This window comes from Podarcis melisellensis (assembly GCF_964234715.1).
Source record: "Podarcis melisellensis genome assembly, chromosome: 17".
Classification (NCBI taxonomy): Eukaryota; Metazoa; Chordata; class Lepidosauria; order Squamata; family Lacertidae; genus Podarcis; species Podarcis melisellensis.
Window position 1 is genome coordinate 26,485,632 of NC_138534.1, and position 19,949 is coordinate 26,505,580.

The following is a 19,949-nucleotide window of genomic DNA, read 5'->3' on the forward strand; positions in this document are numbered from 1 at the left end:
CTGAAAGAATAAACCATGCTCCGCTGAGACTTACCAGTTACCCTGTTTGTTCCGTCTTTCCCGGGAACCGGCTCTGTTGTTCGTGAATAGAGGGTTGTGAGTTCGGGGAGCTGGGAGTAAATGTAATTTACTGCATCTGGTTGTCAGGGAACAGGAAATACAGTTAGGTACAGCCATATGGACCCCAGAGGCTTCACCGCTTAGGCAGCAGAGTTCCTAACTTATCGCCCCAAACAATAGACATCAGAAGCTTTGTGACAGATAATTGCATCAAAGCAAGCAAAATGCAGAGTCACCCTGCTTTGACTGCCATTCAATAGACTAGCTGAGGTTGGAGAGAGAAAGACCAGATGACCAAAACTTTTCTAGTTGTACGTGCACATAATCATGTGTCAGGAGGTTCTCGATTTTAGCAGGTCAGTGACCCCTGAACATGAAATAAAATTTTAAAAAAGCAATCACCATTACACAACAGGGGTAATCAATTTTACAACTGACAGCTTTTATTGCTAGTGTGAGTTCGTATCTTTCCCAATGTAATTAAACACATTGTTTAGTTATGGTTTTGTGTTCATAAGCTAGTGGGTGTTTAATTTGTTTTTACAGCTAAAATGTGTGTGTGCGTGTGTGTGTGTGTGGTATTGCAAAGTATTTACTGCAACCATTCTGTAACTAAAGTTTTAATTTAACAAGTAACAAGTAACAAGTTCATAAGTTTATTGTTCTAGCTATGACAAACTTGTAACAATAGTATTAATAAAATAATACAGAACATACATCAAAAAATAAGCCAACATCCATGATGAAATAGAGAGCAGATACCAGAGACACCAACAAGCTTAAATCTAGCCTGATTTCAGATGAAGCCTCTTTGCATTCTGATTCCCTCCATCCAACTTGAATTTATATGCTTATTGCAAAAATTGTTTGGTCATGTTTTGAAATGTTGTAAACCATCCCATGATGGTTACTGAAGGGCTGGAGATACATCCCTCAACTCTCTCGCTTTCTCTCTGTGAAGTGGTAACCTGGAAACCTTTTGGTTGACTTTCATCTTATTCTAAGGAGGCCAGTCACAAAACACACACCTCACTAATAAACAGGAAACTAAAATATAATAATACAGCACACCATTTAAAGTCTTTATTTTGTGTAATGGGCCATGTGGTGTCCTAGATCTTTTCTGCAGCTCTGTATAGTCCCCCCCCCCAAACAGTTTCTCTAAGTTGATTTGTAAGCCAGTCAGCCTGGCTTTTAGCATAAACTAATGATGAGTATAAACTAAACTGTACCTGGCTGGTTTCTGTTTCTGTTTTAAAATCATGCTTCCACGTACTAATCCAAAAGACCTAAGAAGCAGACCTTTGTGTGCTGTGCCTTACAAACTGCTCCCACAAACAGACACAAAGCCATTATTTATGGCAACACCATTGTCTGCCATCACTGAGCAAATGTGTGGAACGAGCTGCTGTGTGTTTTACAAGATTACTTTGGCAGGAAAATGCCCCCCTTTTTGCAGTTAATTCTGAGGGAACCTCGTCAATAAATGTTCAAGTCATGACTCACGGCTGAGTTCCAGAATCTCTTTGGAAACCCAAAGTCTGTGATCTTACACTTTACTACAGGGTAATGTGTATCACATAAGCACTGGAAACCCACTAAGACCTAGAAAATAAGGCAGTCATGATTCAGATGCTACTCTTGCAAGGCATTTTAAGGCAAACATTTTGTAGGTGATCTATTACAGAATGCTAGTCATTACAGATTCAGAGGCTTGAGATTGCTTTGCCAATCACTTCTACACCAGAACAACTACACAAAACATTATTGGATGCAGAGCAAAAACAGTGTAACTTGTTATAAGTACCGACAAACATTTACCTCCATCTTGGCGTGAGAAGCTCTGAAAAATGAAAAATATTGGAATTAGTCATTTTATCTTCACGTTATATGCATTTATATAAAACTCTTACATGTTCAAGAATGCTTGGTATACATTACATCAATAATACTTACAACAGTCCTATAAAGTAGGGCAGCATCATTTTTGCTATATGACAGAGCTTTCTGCAGTTATGGTCATACCCATAATCTATACTCAGGTTGATCCAGCCAGTAAATATAACCATTCATAGCATGTGCATTGGAAAAGCCCTTCCACAACTTTTTTTTTTTGGGGGGGGCGGGCGGGCGGGGTATTTAACACCTAGTATTCTGGAATACTGATCTTGTGAGAGTATAAGTGATTAGAAGAGGAACTCTGTGTCCACCTGATATATGGTTATTGAAAGCCTCTCCTCTTCCCCGAGGGGAGGTGTTGTGAGCAGGAATCACTCCCCACGCTCGTGGGGGGGACGTGGCCAGGCCCCTGCGTCACTGGAGTCCTGTGCCTGCATCACACACCCTAGCTAGCCAATCTGACTGGCTGGGGGTGGGGCATGGTTTAGCTGTTTAAAAATGGCTGCTGGCACATGAGCGCTGTCTTGTTGTTCCGGCTTCCTCGGATCACCCTCCCTCCCTCCCTCCCTCCCTCCCTCCCTCCCTCCCTCCCTCCCTCCCTCCCTCCCTCTAGGTTTTGCTTCTGTACCTGACCTTACTATGGACCTTGGTTGGTTGCCTTGGTTGTCCAAGGGGCCTGGTAGGAATTTTTTCCACTTGGCAGATTGGCACCAGCCACTTGGTTTTTCGCTTACCTTGTAGCAAATCGTCACAACTTTGTAAGATTTGGAGGTTAGGCATTGGAAAATGCTTTGTGAGTCAGAGGGGAGGTTGAAGGGTATTCTGTTAAAGGAATCCGGTTGTCGTGGTTCTTGTCCGATGCCCAGGTGGTGGCTAGGGCCATGGCACGACCCTCGGATGACTCTAGGGTAGGGTTATCAGACGTCCCCAGATTTGCAAATCTGTCCCCGGGAAATGTGGCAGCGGCAGCCCCAGCAGCCCGGAGCCAGCCTGTTAGTGCAGTTGGCTCTGTTTGGCTTCAGAAGCTGCTCGTTGCTCACTGCTGTGCCGCCCGCCATTTTTCCTGCACCACAGCAGTGAGCAGCTCCTGACGCCAGTTAGAGCCAACTGCAGTACCAGGCTGGCCCCTCCTGGGTAACGACTGCCTGCCTGTGACTCCCGAGCCTCCCCTGATCTGTCAAAACAAAGGGGGAAGGGGATTGGGGAAGGCTTAGGAGCCACAGGCGCACGGTGCGCCGTTGCCTAGTTTTTTAAAAAACTCTGCATATTTATGTTTCACAGGGTGCGAAAGAAGGGCTTTGCACCTTTATACAATATGCATGTGTGCTTGGGCCCAGGGTCTTTTGCCTCACCATCCCCACTACTGACTCCCTGTTGCTACCCAGTTTCAAAAACAACAACAACAAAAAGATGTCCCTGGATTCATTGAAAAAATATGGTAACCATACTCTAGGGGAAAGCTTCCAGTTGATTTGCATCAACAGGCTCGCCCTATAGGTTGTTAACCCTTGCGTGACTCCCTGCAGAGCAGGCAGGAGTCAAGTACAGTGGTACCTCAGGTTACATACGCTTCAGGTTACATACGCTTCAGGTTACAGACTCCGCTAACCCAGAAATATTACCTTGGGTTAAGAACTTTGCTTCAGGATGAGAACAGAAATCATGCACCCGCGTCGCGGCGGCAGCAGAAAGCCCCATTAGCTTAAGTGGTGCTTTAGGTTAAGAACAGTTTCAGGTTAAGTACGGACCTCCGGAACGAATTAAGTACTTAACCTGAGGTACCACTGTATAGTCTGTTTGGATCCAGTGCCTAAGCTAATACCACTCACATTCTGTAACCAATAAAGTTGTGGCCTTTTTTATCCCATTAACCTAAAATGCTTGTGTCCATGTGTCTTATTTCATCACAAAGCGGCGAGCGGGGACTCGACTCACAACCTGGTTATTGCGGTGACATTTTGTTTGCAGTTACTCCTGTCACGGGGAGTACTTTGCCTCAATGCCAACGTCTCTATAAGCTGCATCTCTCATCTGAGCTGAGCTTGCAAACAGGCTGGCAGCATGCACAGGTCAGAAGAAAGTGGCATGAAACCAATGTCTTCCAAATCACGCCCACCCACTTCCCTCCACACAGAAAGCAGGACGATGCTTGTATACATTCCACACACATGAAATATTTGAGAATCCGGATCTTTCACATAAATCATTTTTTGTAAAAGGAAAAGCAGGTTTTTGAGTACCCTATTCCAGAATACTAGCTGAATGATGCCAACGTCAAATAGCAGCATGCAAAAAATCCAAATAAAACCCACAAACTACTCTACTATAAGTGGCAAGCGTGGAAAGGCCCATAATTTTTTCAAAAGAAAAACCTCTCGCTTCAACATCTCATACTTTATTTGTAGATGATCAGGTTGTTGTTTTTTAATTTTAAAAAAATGCTTTTACCTTTTGCAAGTCCTCAAAGGATCTCTCCGTTTCCTTTAGTTTCTCTAAGATGATTTTCTCTTTGGCAGATATTTGGGATTCTTCACTTTCTAGTTTTCCTATTTCTTGTTCTAACCTGGAAAATATATCAAATAACGTTTTAGTTGTCTGGGGAAAACATCTCATCTTATGCTCTTTGTATGGCTTCCGAGCTGAAAAACAGTTTCTTTGGATGTTCCCTTTTGCCCACATACATCTTACAACCTTTTGTGAAAAGTTCTCCATCAAGGCTAATTTAAAAAAAGGATTAGATGAATCAGTCAGGGGTCAGCTTGCCTCCTGAAAAAAATGTTAATTTACACAGTCTCGTACATCATTTGGTTTCTTAATGACCAATTCCTAAATATAATGACTGGCGCCTGATTAACCCAACACGGCTCACAGACATGCGAGCCAGCATTTGATATTATAGTTAACAATTGATTGATTGATTGATTGATTGATTATTGCATGTCTATTCTGCTTTCTTTTGAGGAGGTCTCTCCTGCTCCTCATTTCATTCCCCAAACAACCCTGCAACATAAATTAGGTCACCCTGTGAGCTTCATTGGCTGCGTGAGGATCTGAATGCAGGTTTTGGAGCAATATTATAACTGTTGAGTTCCTTCTTTACCCCAAGAGGTGCCAGGTTAAAAGGTTTCTTGTAGAAGTGTCAGGAAAAGTGATGAAATGCAGTATAACCCACTACCCACGATTGATAAAATCGATGTTTGTTATCTTCTTTTGTGAACTTCTGCGGAGGAAACAGTAATCAACAGCAATTTCCTTGTGCTATGTACAATGAATGTCTTAGAAACCTAACTTAACTTGTAAAATAAGCACAACCTTGCAATGCACTACCATAAACAACCTCAGCAGTAATTGGCCCTTGCACAGTAGACATACCTTTTGTTTGTACTTGGAATACAGCCTTTAAAAACATTGTACTGTACAGATCCTTCCTTCCTCCTCTCCTGTCTTGTAATTGTCACCAGACACCTGACAAGGAAGCCATTTCCTTGTTCTTGTCTCTTGAGTGCATTGCAAGCCCAAATCTCAAACATGAGTAGCAATCAGGCCAAACAATCCAAGACTGAGCTCAGAGACTGATTAAGACTTGGAGAGTACCCGAGTGAGGAACAGAGCAATGGGCAGCATGTGAAATAGATTTATACCTTTGCTACCCTTTAGCCAAACAGTTTCCAGGGTGGTCCGGGATCAGATACAAAACAACAAAACCCATATTGCAAAATCAAATTACACTGGAAAGCAGCCATTAAAACAGTTTAAAGCTCAACAATACTGGGAGGAGAAGAAAACTTTTGCCCAGTGTTGAAAAGCCTTTCTGGGAGGCAAACTGCATATGCAAGGTGTCACCGCTGAAAAGATTCCTCCCCTGATCACCTCCCACCATACTTCAGTTGATCATGCCACACAGAGAAGAGCGTTCACTGATGATCTCAGCACATAGACAGGTTGGTATGGGAACAGGTGGTCTTTCAAGTACCCAGCTCCCAGCTCCAGGGAGCTTTAAAGCAAGGATAAGGAAACTCTGGCAACTCCATATGTTGCTAGATTACAATTTACAGCCACCCTGATATCAGGACAGGTGTCAGGAGTGGACCAGCAACAACTCACACAGTGTTATTCAAAGAAACAAACAGCACAGGAGGCCAGGCCTGGCGATCACAGTGACTCTTCCCAGTAGATCTTGGCCCAAGGAGGCTGTTGCAATGAATGAAGGTCTTTGCCTCCCCACAACTCCCTAAGTCTCCTCCTCCCCCCGGGTCCTTCCCAAGCAATCTGAGACTCTGATGCCTTGTCTGTCTTTGCTCCATCCTCTTCATACCTCTCCAGGTTCTGGGAGACCAGTGGGGAGAGGAGCAGGTCACAACAGGAGGGGGAGACCCCCTGGCTTCTTCAGCAGCCTGCCTCATCTCTGCCTCTGGCCCAGCCTCCTCTGATTCTGGACTGCTCTTTGCCACAGCCCCTTCCTGCTCACCAAACCCTGTTACCTCTTCAGCTTCTGATACCTCCTCCTCCTCTGAGTCTGCAACCTTTTTCTTCTGTATCATTCACATCACAGTTCTTTCAAAAGTGATGGCTCCTGTGAAGAGTACTATCGCACAAAAGTGTTTTTGATGGCTCGTAATACTGTTGAATTAGCACTTAGTCGAAGAACCAGGACTCTAGCCTTATCCCTTTGGCAGATGAAGAATGTAAGGACTTTATATATACTGGACAGCATTTGTCCATGGAGTAACCCTTCTTAGAATACAGTATTCCTTGGTTTGGAATTGACATAAATCCTCTTAGATGGATTCTATCTCCCCAAGACCCTTTAAGCAACTGTGGCTTCCATGCTTTGCTTTCCCATGTCATCCGGCTTAGCCTCTCTGGCTTAAGGCTCCTGCTTTTGTCTTCAAAGCCAGGATTGCTTTGTTATCTACTTTTGTAGTTGTCTGAGAGAAAATATAACTCGGAACTTTCCCTGTCTTTTCCATTTCCACAGGACCAGTCTAGGTATGTCAGAAATTTGTTGCCATTGGCAAAGATAAGGTTCAGGACTTTCCCCTCAGAAACTTGGTCTCTTAGCCCCTACGCTATCCCAGCATAACAAAACTGCATTCTACGATCCCAAAGCCTGGGAGTTCTTCCCTTTTCTCTTAGCAAACGGATGCAATCTTTTTTTAAAAAAAAGGGCTTCAGACCACCCTCCTTTTTAATACCATTTAGGGAAATTAGTTTTGATAAAGAAGTGGGAGGCCTGTTCAGTGTGGAGGACCACTCTGGGAATTGATGAGCCTTAGGGCTATCGCTGGCTTTCAAATTTCATTAATCTTATTAACACAGATTGTTTTTTTGCTACCCTCATTAAAACGGAATTGTAATTGCTAGACCAAGGTTTGCAGCCACATTGCACTTGAACTGCTATCTGTTCTTGGTGGTGATATTAGTAGTTCTGAGAGCTGGAGACCATCACGAACCATTGCTGGCTTATATTCACCCTGTGTTAAAATCATTAATATTTTTGAAAGTAAATATGAATGCATATATTTATGGACAGTTATAACCAGTGATTTTTTTAAAGAAAAAAAGCTAGCAGTACTCACCTTTAAGTTGTTACAGTAAGTGCCACACTTTTAACATTGGGTGTGTGTGTGAGGTGCTGGTACTATGCACCTTTGTGTACCTCCAGAAAAAAGCACTGGTTATAACTAACTAAATTAAAAACGACATATCTACCCATTTCCGGTACTAACTTGCATCTGCTGTAGTTTTACAGTGTAGGAGGTGGGGGACCCTGATTTTTCTTTTAATATGTCGTGGACCTGGCATTTTGTGCACTATAAATAGAGCAAGAAGAGCAGGACATGGAAATATTTTTAAAGAATTTGCATCACCCGCCTTCAGTATATGCCAGGAATGCGTAATAGAAGGCAGCCCTTTCAAAAATAGGAATTCTGCATTCGCAACAAAAACATAGTCAGAATTATGGAGCTCGTTTCTAATGCACGACAACAGGGGCAACCCTCGTCAGCAGGATTAGGTAGGTGTCTATTGAGTTAAAGCATTTGAAATTAGGACAGAAGGCACAGAACATAGGAAGAGCCCTGCTGGGTCAGGCGAAAGGCTCCTCTGGTCTAATGTTGTGTTCTGACAGTGGCCAACCAGATGCCTATGTCAAACTCACAAGCTGAATGCAACATCACTCTCCCCGCCTGCAATTTTCAGCAACTGGCATCCAGAATACTGTGCAATATAGTGGAAAGGGAGCATAGCCACAGTGGGCTAATAGCATGCTGTGCTAAGGAAATGTATTGAGTGGCTGGCGCAATGCATCACATTCTGCACCGTTATCTGTAGCAGCAAAACCAGCTTTGCCATCAACAGAGAGAAGCAGCCAACTCCAGTTCCACAACAAGGGGCAGGGGGCAGGAACGTAAGGAGAGTCTCCTGGATCAGACCAGTGGCCCATCTAATCCAGCATCATGTTCACACAGTGGCCAACCAGATGCTTATGGGAAGCACAATATCTGGACCCGATACATGCATTCTATGCACACACACTGATAGATATGGCCCTGAGAACATCTTAGCACAAAATTGCAAGTGATGCTGGGAAATCTATGGCCATTCTCCTGGAGTTTGTTTGTTTTTTAATGGACAATGCAGGCAGGCGTACAGCTTCCGGGTCATGTGGCCAGCATGACTAAGCCACTTCTGGCGAACCAGAGCAGCGCACAGAAACGCTGTTTACCTTCCCACCAGAGTGGTACCTATTTATCTAGTTGCACTTTGACATGCTTTTGAACTGCTAGGTTGGCAGGAGCAGGGACCGAGCAACAGGAGCTCACCTCGTTGCGGGGATTCGAACCGCCGACCTTCTGATCGGCAAGCCCTAGGCTTGCCCTAGACCACAGTGCCACCCGCATCCCTCTCTTGTGCCATAGCTGCCAACAAATGTATAGCCTTCAAGCCTGCCTTTCCCTTTTTATAAAAGAAGAGGGTGTGTGAAGCCAACAAAGTCCATGTATGAGCAGGATGACTTCTGCTTGACCATTGAAATTTGCCCTTCTGCTCCTCTCCTCATGTGCCTCAAATTTATTCTAGAAGGTTGACGGTGATGGGTTTTTATTACGCTTACTTAACTATATTTTATCCATCTGCAGACCCACATGTGTGGGTTGAGACAAATGGATCAGCTTACATTTAAGAGCTTGTGGCTGAGCAGAGTTTAAATCCCATCTTAAGCAGTTTAATTGAAAGCATAGGAATTAGTCACTGGTTGAATTCTCTTTTTTTGATACCCCGTTTATCAAAGAAACAGGCTACAGGCTGAAAAGTAAGTTTAAAACAGTCAAGCATTCATCCTTAGCAGCAACAGTGGTAAAAATATATGCAGGTAAAATCCTTGCATTTACAGCAAAAACAGTCTCAGGCATGTACCTGAAGAGAGAGAGAGAGAGAGAGAGAGAGAGAGAGAGAGAGAGAAACAGGAACTATTTCTTTGCTGCTTCCCTCCCAGGAGATGAGGGGAAATGACACCACACAGAGCCTTCTCTATCAATTACATTTCTATGATCTGAGACTATCAGCAATACAGCTCTATGGTCTTAACCCCTTCTCATGCTAACTAGCAAGAATATGCACTGTTAAATTTGACTGCAAAATCTTTCACAGGGGAAACTTCCAGAGCAGATTGTGGGGCTGGGGTGGGACAATGGAAGTTTTGCGCCATAAGCAGGAGTCATTCAGCTTGCACAATGACTTAGTTGGTACAAGCCCAGGAGTTTAATAATGAATCTCATAACTTCACATTTAGTGTGCCCCTCAGGTACATACTTCAGATGCAATACATGAACTATAAGGAGTGTGTGTGGGGGATAGTTCCAATATTGTTGGGATCCTACACTGCAATCACGTTGAAGAAGAAATCCTGGAGAAAGTTTGAAGTCAAATTCATATGGAAACTGAATGGCTACAACTTTGAAGGCATCTGTAAGGTTATATTTTTTTCCTTTTCACTCCCTCAGTCTCTATTGCTGTTATCTTGGAAGTACAGCAGGGAAGAAATAAGTAAAAGGAGTCAGCGCCTTCCATACTTCACAAAGAAACACTAGCAAAAGCTGGGTGCCCTTTGACATGGAGAGAACACAAGATGCAAAGCCTTTAGCGTTGCTTCCGGACATAAGCAATAGCTCATTAGAGCAGGATGACTGCCTTCAGTGAACCAAGATGACCTGTGGCACGAAAGGAGCAGAGACCTGTAAGCATTAAAAAAAAAAAAGTTTGGAAAATAAAAAACAACAAAGGAACTCATCACGCTGACCATCAAAGGATTCCTTGAAGCATTGTGAATAAGCCAGTGAGCTCGGAAAAAAACTGAATTCTTCGTTCTCTGGTGTTATAAATTAATCTTCTGACTAGTTTACTTGTACAACAGTTATATCCACTGTATTAAACTTTTCCTGCAATGGTTTCCCCCAGAGAATCTTGGGGATCATCGTTGGGTGAAGTTGCTGAGAATTTCCCATTAGCTCCTGTCCAGGAACTGCATTTCCCAGGATTTCCCTGTGAGAGGAAATGACTATTAAATCAGATACACATCTGCAATATATACATGCCCATTATTTCATTTTCATTTTCCCTTAACAAATATTTAAACCAGAAAGATCCAAATGTATTTGCTAAATGTAGGTTTTGAAATGGAATGTGATTTTTTAAAAAACGCACACACCCAGTTTTCACTATTTCGTTTGCCTTTGATTCTAACACCTTCATTGCGATTCTCTGTTTTTTACCTGAAAGTCAAGTTCTATCAATTTCAGTTACTGTCTTTCAATTTATTCTCTCTCTCTCTCTCTCTCTCTCTCTCTCTCTCTCTCTCTCTCTCTCTCTCTCTTGATGGGGTGGCAATCCCAAATCATGCGCTTCATATTAAATGGCAGAAGCCAACCAATGAACTCCAAGGTAACAAAGCAAAATAGCACTGGATAGGAAAAAAAAATGTTGAGAAAAAATTGCAGTGCTCGGAAGAATATTAAAAATGTACCAGCTCTTCGTTGCAGTTCATGCTGAAAGAGAACTCCAGATGTTACTTTAAGTGAGCATTGCACCAGATGCAAAAACCTGATTAGGTGATCCTAAGAAAAAGAGGTCCTCTCTCTCTCTTTCTTTCTTTCTTTCTTTCTTTCTTTCTTTCTTTCTTTCTTTCTTTCTTTCCAAGAGAAAATGTATGAAGAGCTCACTCTTGACAGATTGCCTCTCACTGCCGATCCTTTAGATGCACCCAGCTGTGTCGCTGCTGCTTTCACGTTGCACTGATTTGATTCCAAAAGCATGGGGGAAGGGGTATTCCTTTCTGCAAGAGCAGAAGCAGGGCCCTTGCCGTCTGTGGGTGGTTGCATGCTGTACAATGCACATGCACAATAAAAAGAAAAGAGCTGGTCTTTGCTTCCATCTCTTCTCACCTCTGGCCAGCTTCCTTTTGCCAGAAGATGATTTAGAAAGATGCCCATCAGTGGTCCCTTTTTTTGATGAACTGGCAGAAGACTCTAACCAAAAGTGCTAAACTTTCCCAAAGCACTGGGAGTGAAGCTCCATGGTGATACAGTATCACTTTGACTAAGGCTTGTAGGTATAATATGGTGGGGACCTTATGATATGTTTCAGGAGTGGGGGTAAGTTTCAGCTCCTGTGAATTTCACACCCCTACAACCAAAACTGTTCTGGGGGATTTCAGTCCTCCTTCCTCTGTCTACCCTGCAAAATTTGAGTCAGCGCTACTAATTAATTTTTAGGTCAGCAATAAAGAAGCAGAGTGTAGAATGAGCAAGCAGGCACTCCTCTGCTGATACCTCTGCCTCTGATCCTTCACATTCCAAGATGCTTTCAATATCCTTTCTGTCTCCTTTTCTCTCTCCTAGAGCTGAATGCTCCACCCTATTGTGAGCAAAAAAATTGGGATGCAACATTTTCATCAAATATCCTCCATTATCAGAAATAATTCTATCCAGAGAAATTTAGGCCCAGTTAATCCCAAACAAAACTACATTGCTAGTTGAAACTGGTGGATGAAGGAAATAATAGCATAAGGTCGAGGGTCTGGCAGGAATGGGGGGAACGAACCACTGCTTACTTCAACAATATAATTGATGGCTTCCACATGTGCTGGAAATTCTCAATCCATGGTGGCAATATTGGGGATGTGCATCACTCAATATTATGTTGCTCAAAATGGTGTTATTTTCCTAGGCCATCGGGAACAGCATTCTGCTTTGATTTAGTCACAATTCAAATGACCGAAATTCAATTCCGATTGCATCATTTATTAGTAAATGTTGACAATCAGCAAGGCAGCCTGGAAAGTCTCCAGAACGAAGACCCATTAATTCAGCAATCTTATCTTGAGAGAAAGAATGGTGCAAACAGGCCCTGCTCCTTGTTTAAGATGGCTTTAGTCCATGCGAACTCATGACTTGATAGTCATTCCTTTGATAACTGTTCAGTCTCTTGAGAAGAACATCAACACGTGACCAAACTTATCGACATCTGTGTATCTCCCACAAAAACATTGCATTCTCGAGTTTTAAATGTATCTTGTTAACAACACCCTCAAAGTGTTGAAGGGTTTTCTCAGCACTTTCCCATGGTGAATGACTTTTAAGTTCAATTCATCTGTGATAGAAAGCTAGCTGACTTTTGTTGTATAGTTATAGTCACACAAGCACAGTCACCAGGAAGTAATGCATCAGCCACCACTTAAAAATGCACTCTTAAGTCCCAAGGGTAAAATATCAGTAGGGGACCATATTGCATTATGTAGAAGAGAAGGTTCAGTAGGGCCAACTGTTCCTGAGGATAAACAGTATAAACAGTTATACTGGCCTGAGGGGACATGATGCAGCTAAGCAAGTCAGGAACTGACCAGAGCTTGTATGGGAGACTCCCTTGATGGAACAATGGTGGGGTATAAATATAAATGTTTCTTTTTTCAAAAAAATATATATGGTGCTTTGCATTAATGCCTTCTATTTTTTAAAAAGTAATATTTTATTCTTTTTCCATATTGAAAGCTATATTTGTTACTCAACAATTATACTCCAAATCAACAAAACTAGTGACTTCTTGCTCCCCCAACATCAATGTTTATAACCCAAATTGCATACAATTGCATTGTTGTGGTTCCATCTTATCTACAGTGGTGCCTCTGGTTGCGAATGGGATCCGTTCCGGAGGTTCGGCTGCATCCTGAGGAATTCGCAACGGGAGGTGCTGTTTCTGTGCATGCACGCGGCGTGGTTTATTGCTTCTGCATGTGCGGCGAAACCCGGAAAAATACTTCCGGGTTTGCCGTGTACATATCCCGAAGGATACGTAACCAGAGGTGAACACAACTAGAGGTACCACTGTAATTCCATCCTCTCTAACATGCTTCTTAACATACAGTCATACCTCATGTTACGTTTGCTTCAGGTTGCACGTTTTCAGATTGCATCCTGCAGCGACCCGGAAGTACCCGAAAGGGTTACTTCTTGGTTTCGCCACTCGTGCATGCGCAGATGCGCAAAATGACATCATGCACATTCACAGCAGCGGCGAATTGCGACCCGTGCATGCGCAGACACGGGTTGCGTTCTTTTCAGGTTGCGAACAGGCCTCCGGAACAGATCCCGTTCGCAAGCAGAGATATCACTGTATTCTGCTATTTTCTTACACCTCAAACCTCTTCTAGATCAAATCCATCCATTTCAGTTCATTTGTATGTGCAAATGCCTTTTCTGTCCAGGGAAAAAAAGAAAGAAAAGCCTCAGACCACCCTGCCATCCCATGTCTCAGCCACATGTAATAATCTAACTTGTGAGGATGAAGGATTGAGTCTGTTTTCGGTCAATGCCCATTTAGATGTGCTCATTTGTAAGTCGGTTCACTTCCGTTTCTGCATTGTTCTGCATTTTTATTTTATTTATTTATTTATTTATTTTAAAAGATATTTATTAAAGTTTAACAATTACCATTTTTATTTTAAAAGCATGCAAACATTTGGTTTTTTGTAAGCATTTTATCACAAAACACATTTTGCACATTTCTGGTACTTTTTCTAGCTAACAACTGCAGTGTATCACAAAATTAAGAGAGGGTAGCTGGATTCTTTTCCCATTCTTTTCTAGGGAGTGAGATTCAGGCCTGTTCATTTAAAAATGCATGCAGATGGAACAATTCACCTAACAAAACCCTGAAGCCTCTTTTCTACACAATGGCATTTCCAAAGTACTCATTTGTGGGGTTTTTTTGTAACCTGCCTCTCAGTGTAATGAGTGGTTTTTCTGTCCTCCAAGACAACCCTATCCCCAAGAGCAGGTTCATTTCCTATTTTAAGGAAGTAAATAGTTGGGATGTAAATATTATTCTTCCTAAAATACATCCATTGTTTGGAATAGCTGAATACAGACAATGGTGCGATGTACCTGCGAGCATAGCATTGCCTGTTGATTTGTACTTCAGGGGCTCAAGATGCCTCATTGAAAAGAATTAAGCCCACACCCTCCAACCTAACGGGACACAGGTGGCGCTGTGGGTTAAAGCCTCAGCGCCTAGGACTTGCTGATCGAAAGGTCGGGGGTTCGAATCCCTGCTGCGGGGTGCGCTCCTGCTGCTCGGTCCCAGCGCCTGCCAACCTAGCAGTTCGAAAGCACCTCCAGGTGCAAGTAGATAAATAGGGACCGCTTACCAGCGGGAAGGTAAACGGCGTTTCCGTGTGCAGCTCTGGCTCGCCAGAGCAGCGATGTCACACTGGCCATGTGACCCGGAAGTGTCTCCGGACAGCGCTGGCCCCTGGCCTCTTAAGTGAGATGGGCGCACAACCCCAGAGTCTGTCAAGACTGGCCCGAACGGGCAGGGGTACCTTTACCTTTACCTTTACTCCAACCTAAGGAAAAGTGGGACATTCCAGGATCAAATCAGAAACCAGAATGGCTTCTGTAAATCTGGGATTCTCCCTGGAAAATAGGGAAGCTTGGAGGGGCTGGAAGTCTGGTGGCACCATGAGAACAACCAAGGTAGGATCAATACCGTGCAGTTATACCGCTCAGACCAGTAAAATAATGGCCAGCTAGTAACACAAAAGGACGTGGGTGGTGCTGTGGTCTAAACCACAGAGCCTAGGGCTTGCCGATCGGAAGGTCGGCGGTTCGAATCCCCGCGGCGGGGTGAGCTCCCATTGCTCGGTCCCTGCTCCTGCCAACCTAGCAGTTCAAAAGCACGTCAGGTGCAAGTAGATAAATAGGTACCACTCCAGCGGGAAGATAAACAGCGTTTCTGTGCACTGCTCTGGTTCGCCAGAAGCAGCTTAGTCATGCTGGCCACATGACCCAGAAGCTGTACGCCGGCTCCCTCGGCCAATAAAGCGAGATGAGCACCGCAACCCCAGAGTTGTTCACGACTGGACTTAACGGTCAGGGGTACCTTTACCTTGCAATATGAAGCAAAAACACACAGCTGGATTTTTTAAAAAATAAGAACACAAGAAGAATCTGCTGATCAGGCCAATGCCCCATCTAGACTAGCATCCTGTTCTCATATTGACTAATCAGATGCCTATGTGAAGCCTGAGAGCAGGATATGAGCACATCAGCACCCTTTTTACCTGCGATTCCCAAAAACTGGCACCCAACAGTGGAGGTACAACACTTAGCTAGCAGCTACTGAAAGGCTTATCCACATACGAAATTTGTCTAATCCTCTTTTGAAGCCACCCTAGTTGAACTCAAGACAAGGGTGGGTCTTTCTCCCTCTTGCATCTCTGTGGAGCCATCCCTTCCAAAGAACAGCCCAGAGAATCAACAACAGCATCCTGCTTCCCTTCCACTAACTTGATTTTTCCTTAGAGTTTCTGGACATCGACCTTTTCCTAACGCAATTTCTCACGTGGTAAAAATTTCTGCTTTCATTAAAAGCCGTTTCATTCCAGTGGGACAACAATTCCAAGGTTATTCCAAGTGCTCTTGTCCCTTGTAAATCAAGCCAATCAGGAAGCTCCACGATTCGCAGACTCTGTGCTCCATTTACTGTTTCCACCCTTTAGTGTTTCCTGCCATTGTTCTTACAAATGCCTCTGAAATGAGTGTGATGTGTCAGTCCTCTTGAGTTGCCGCCCTTACCTTCGGTTAGGGGAATTTGAGGGGCTGTTTCAGAGGAAGTGAAACTGAAAAGCTCTTGGCTTCTCTTTCCATGTGGCTTTAGGCTGCCATTTCCCAGGACAAGAGGCAGATTCTGGGAAGAGAGGCTGGCAGTGATTAATGAATGGAAGAAGCCAGCCAGCCAACACTTGTTCCTTCTCCTGCCTATGCTCAGACAGATGAGAATGAAAGCTGGCTGTCAAGAGATGAATGGAATTTGCCTCCTTATCAGTAGAAAGTGCTGAAGGGCAGCAGCAGGCGGCTCCAAGTTCAGAATTTTAATATGAGCTGCTCTATCTTTCTGAGTGCTTCTAGACTGTTTACTTTAATTTGGATGGGATTCAATCATACGCTGGGGGGGGGGAATCAGGTTGCACCCCACCAATCAGACTTTTTTGCAATAAAGAAAGTGATAATAATAGTAGTAGTAGTAGTAGTAGTAGTAATAATAATAATAATAATAATAATAATAATAATAATAATTTATTTATACCCCACCCATCTGGCTGGGTTTCCCCAGCCACTCTGGGTGGCTTCCAACAAAACATTAATATACATTAAAAGCCTCCCTAAAAAGGGCTGCCTTCAGATGTATTCTAAATGTCAGGTAGTTGTTTTTCTCTTTGACATCTGGTGGGAAGGCGTTCCACAGGGTGGGTGCCACTACCAAGAAGGCCCTCTGCCTGGTTCCCTGTAACCTCACTTCTCGCAGTGAGGGAACTGCCAGAAGGCCCTCGGCGCTGGACCTCAGTGTCAGGGCAGAACGATGAGGGTGGAGACGCTCCTTCAGGTATGAGGAAAGACACTGGAAAGTGTAGGCTAACCAATGCTTGACATAACACCACCACAACCACCACCACCAATAATATGCCACCCATCTGTCTGGGTTACCTCAGTCACTCTGGGCAGCTTCCAACAAAACAATAAAACATGAAACATTTTGCTAATTATAATGCTGGGGGCTTCCTGGAAATGAGTCCTTGCCAAAAACCTGCTTTTAGACCTTACTCTCCATGATGGTGATTTCAATAATAAAATACTGATTTTTTTTTAAAAAGGCATTGTGCTGTATGCCTTGCTTCTACAGTGTATTCATTTCTGTGATAAGTGAAGACACACTTTTTCGTCAGGCTTTTAGAGGTGGCGAGGTGTGATGGGTGAAGTCATTTCTAAATACGACACTGCCACTGTATTAATGACATAGGTATTTTATGGGAATTTGTTTTAATGGTTTTATTATGTGTTGCTTTTTTATTTTGTTGTACACCACCCTGTGACTATGGTGCTGTAGGGTGGTGTAACCATAAATACATAAAGGTTGCCTGGTCTGCTAATGACAGCTGGACAATCAGGCAACATTAAGCCGTGTCTGCACTGGGTCAGGCAATGGCGTAGCGTGGGTTGCCAGTGCCCGAGGCAGCATGGAGGGGTTGGGTGGGAGGAAGGGAAACGGACAGAGTATGTATGCGCATTCAACGGTGTTATGTACTAAGCTTGGATCCTAGAACAATGGGCAAGTAGGATCCTAGAATGCAGCAACTGATTGGCTTGCAGAAAAAGACCAATCAGGCTCCAGGAGGAAGTTAATCAGTCTATTAGGCTGGTAGCATCGTAGAATGCAACAACTGGTTGGCCTGCAGGAAAAGACCAATCAGGCTCCAGGAGGGAAGCAGAATCAGCCAATCAGACGGGACTCATCGTGTAAATAATGTATATAAAATCCTGAGGTTTGGGGGGCAATTCAATCACTGTGTTACAAACTGCAATAAAGAGCATGAAATCACTACAGGACTCTGAGTATAGTTCAAACTGCCTAACAGAGTCCGCATCACCCAGGAGATTGCAGCCACAGAGATAAGAAAAGAAGAGTCGTTCCATTGTCTGGAGAGGTCACTTCCTGGTTCGCATGGAGAAGCTGTTTTTAACAGAGCCCAGCAACCGAAGTGTTCATCTGTATTGAGCCAGCACCTAACAATTTTGCACCCAGGGCAACCGCCTCTGTGCCCCACCACACTACGCCATTGGGGGCCAGACTTAGACCAATGGGTATCAGCCCAGGAAAAGTGTACTTAACTTCCAAGTCAGAAGCTGTACATATCAATGATTGCAAAGACAGGAAATAAGGGTTTTGGAGGAGCTTTTCTGATCCTTTGCTCACATCAAATGAAGCTAACTCAAGCTGAGTCATAACTGTCTCGTTTCCAAATGGCTTTCAAGCCAGAAGTAGCATGCTTAAGAGCATCACAGCGTCAATTTAGGAAAACAAAACAGCAACCGCACAGATAACGGCAGAAAATCCCCTGTTGCCTCATGGGATGCTGGAATCAAGAGGACTGAGCTGTGGGAAGCAAATAGATTTCACACTGGTTTCTTCCCCAGAATTTCCAGTAAGAGTCAGCTGACGACTTCCTGCCTGGACGGGTTGGGTCTCAGTCAAGTCGGGTGAACTGCTTCACCCTGAGGGGCCTTCAGAACAGTGTGGAAGTTCCAAGAGGAAGAGAAGAAAAAGAAAATCCCAGCCATCTGGACTGTTTCAATCTGAGGGGTAAAAATCAAGGCGAGAGCAGCACCTGCAACCCAGACATTTGGCAGAGACCTGAAAGGGATTTCGCACGAAATAGTTTACGGCTGGATCATGTGTAGAACTCCTGACCAGTCATTTCCAGATATCAGAAAGACTGATCTGTAAATTTAAGGAACACCAACGATTTCCAAGCAACCATCGTCACTGCTGCTAACCCAGCACTGAACTCACAAAAGTACTGTATTTTGATTTCCCCGAGCCTTTGAAGAAAAGGCAAAAAGCAAACCAATTCCCTCCCCTTTCATGTTTACACCATCCAGGTCAGGCCTGTATCAGGTCAGGTCTGACCGGTGCTGTTTTTCTAGAGAAAGAGGTGCCAGAACTCACCATGAACACCTTCCTTGTTCTCTAAGCCCTATGCTGCCTAGGACCCACGTACCTACAGTCTCACCTGGTATGCCCCACGGAGGACCTTAAGGTCCACAAATGACAACACCTTGGAGGTCCCAGGTCTCAAGGTAGTTAGATTGGTCTCAACTAGGGACAGGGCCTTTTCAGTACTGGCCTCAACTTGGTGGAACGCTCTGTCACAAGAGACCAGGGCCCTGCGGGACTTGACATCCTTCCGCAGGGCCTGCAAGAAAGAGCTGTTCCGCCTGTCCTTTGGTTTGGACTCAGTCTGACCGTTATGTCTTCCCTCCCCTTACGGTTTTGATCTATGGGCTACTTTTAAAATGAGGCTGCCATTTTAACCTGTATTTTAAATTGCCCCCCCCCAATTATGTTTCTACTGTAATTTTACTGGTGTTAGCCGCCCTGAGCCCAGCTCTGGCCGGGAAGGGCGGGGTATAAATAAAAATTATTATTATTATTATTAATGACAATGGTGCCCACCTGAGAGGTGCTGGAACTGAGTTTTGGTGAGTTCCGGCTGCAAAAAAAGAGAGTCTTGCTTCTGACCCACCATGCTCAATTCAGTCCACTACCAGCTACATAAACAGAAATTCACTCTCAACAATTACAATAATTCATTACTAAACTATGATCAATAAAAACAACCGCAAGCCACAATGCATAAAATGCATAAAATACCACCATACAAAACCATGTACAGTGGTACCTCGGGTTACATACGCTTCAGGTTACAGACTCCACTAACCCAGAAATAGTGCTTCAGGTTAAGAACTTTGCTTCAGGATAAGAACAGAAATCGGGCTCTGGCGTCGTGGCGGCAGCAGGAGGCCCCATTAGCTAAAGTGGTGCTTCAGGTTCAGAACAGTTTCAGGTTAAGTACGGACCTCCGGAACGAATTAAGTACT

General features: G+C 43.9%; 1 protein-coding gene across 4 annotated transcripts in view; it reads right to left on the reverse strand.

Moving 5' to 3' along the window:
- PALM2AKAP2 (PALM2 and AKAP2 fusion) overlaps positions 1–19,949 on the reverse strand; it is a 206,691-nt gene that overhangs the window by 116,263 nt on the left and 70,479 nt on the right. For all 4 annotated transcript variants that reach the window (XM_081893802.1, XM_081893799.1, XM_081893801.1 and 1 more), the window contains exons 4-6: positions 4,408–4,522; positions 1,882–1,903; positions 35–136 (exon numbers count right to left, since the gene is read on the reverse strand). In XM_081893802.1, coding sequence (XP_081749928.1) covers positions 35–136; positions 1,882–1,903; positions 4,408–4,522 — 239 coding nt within the window. The remainder of the gene's footprint in view (positions 1–34; positions 137–1,881; positions 1,904–4,407; positions 4,523–19,949) is intronic.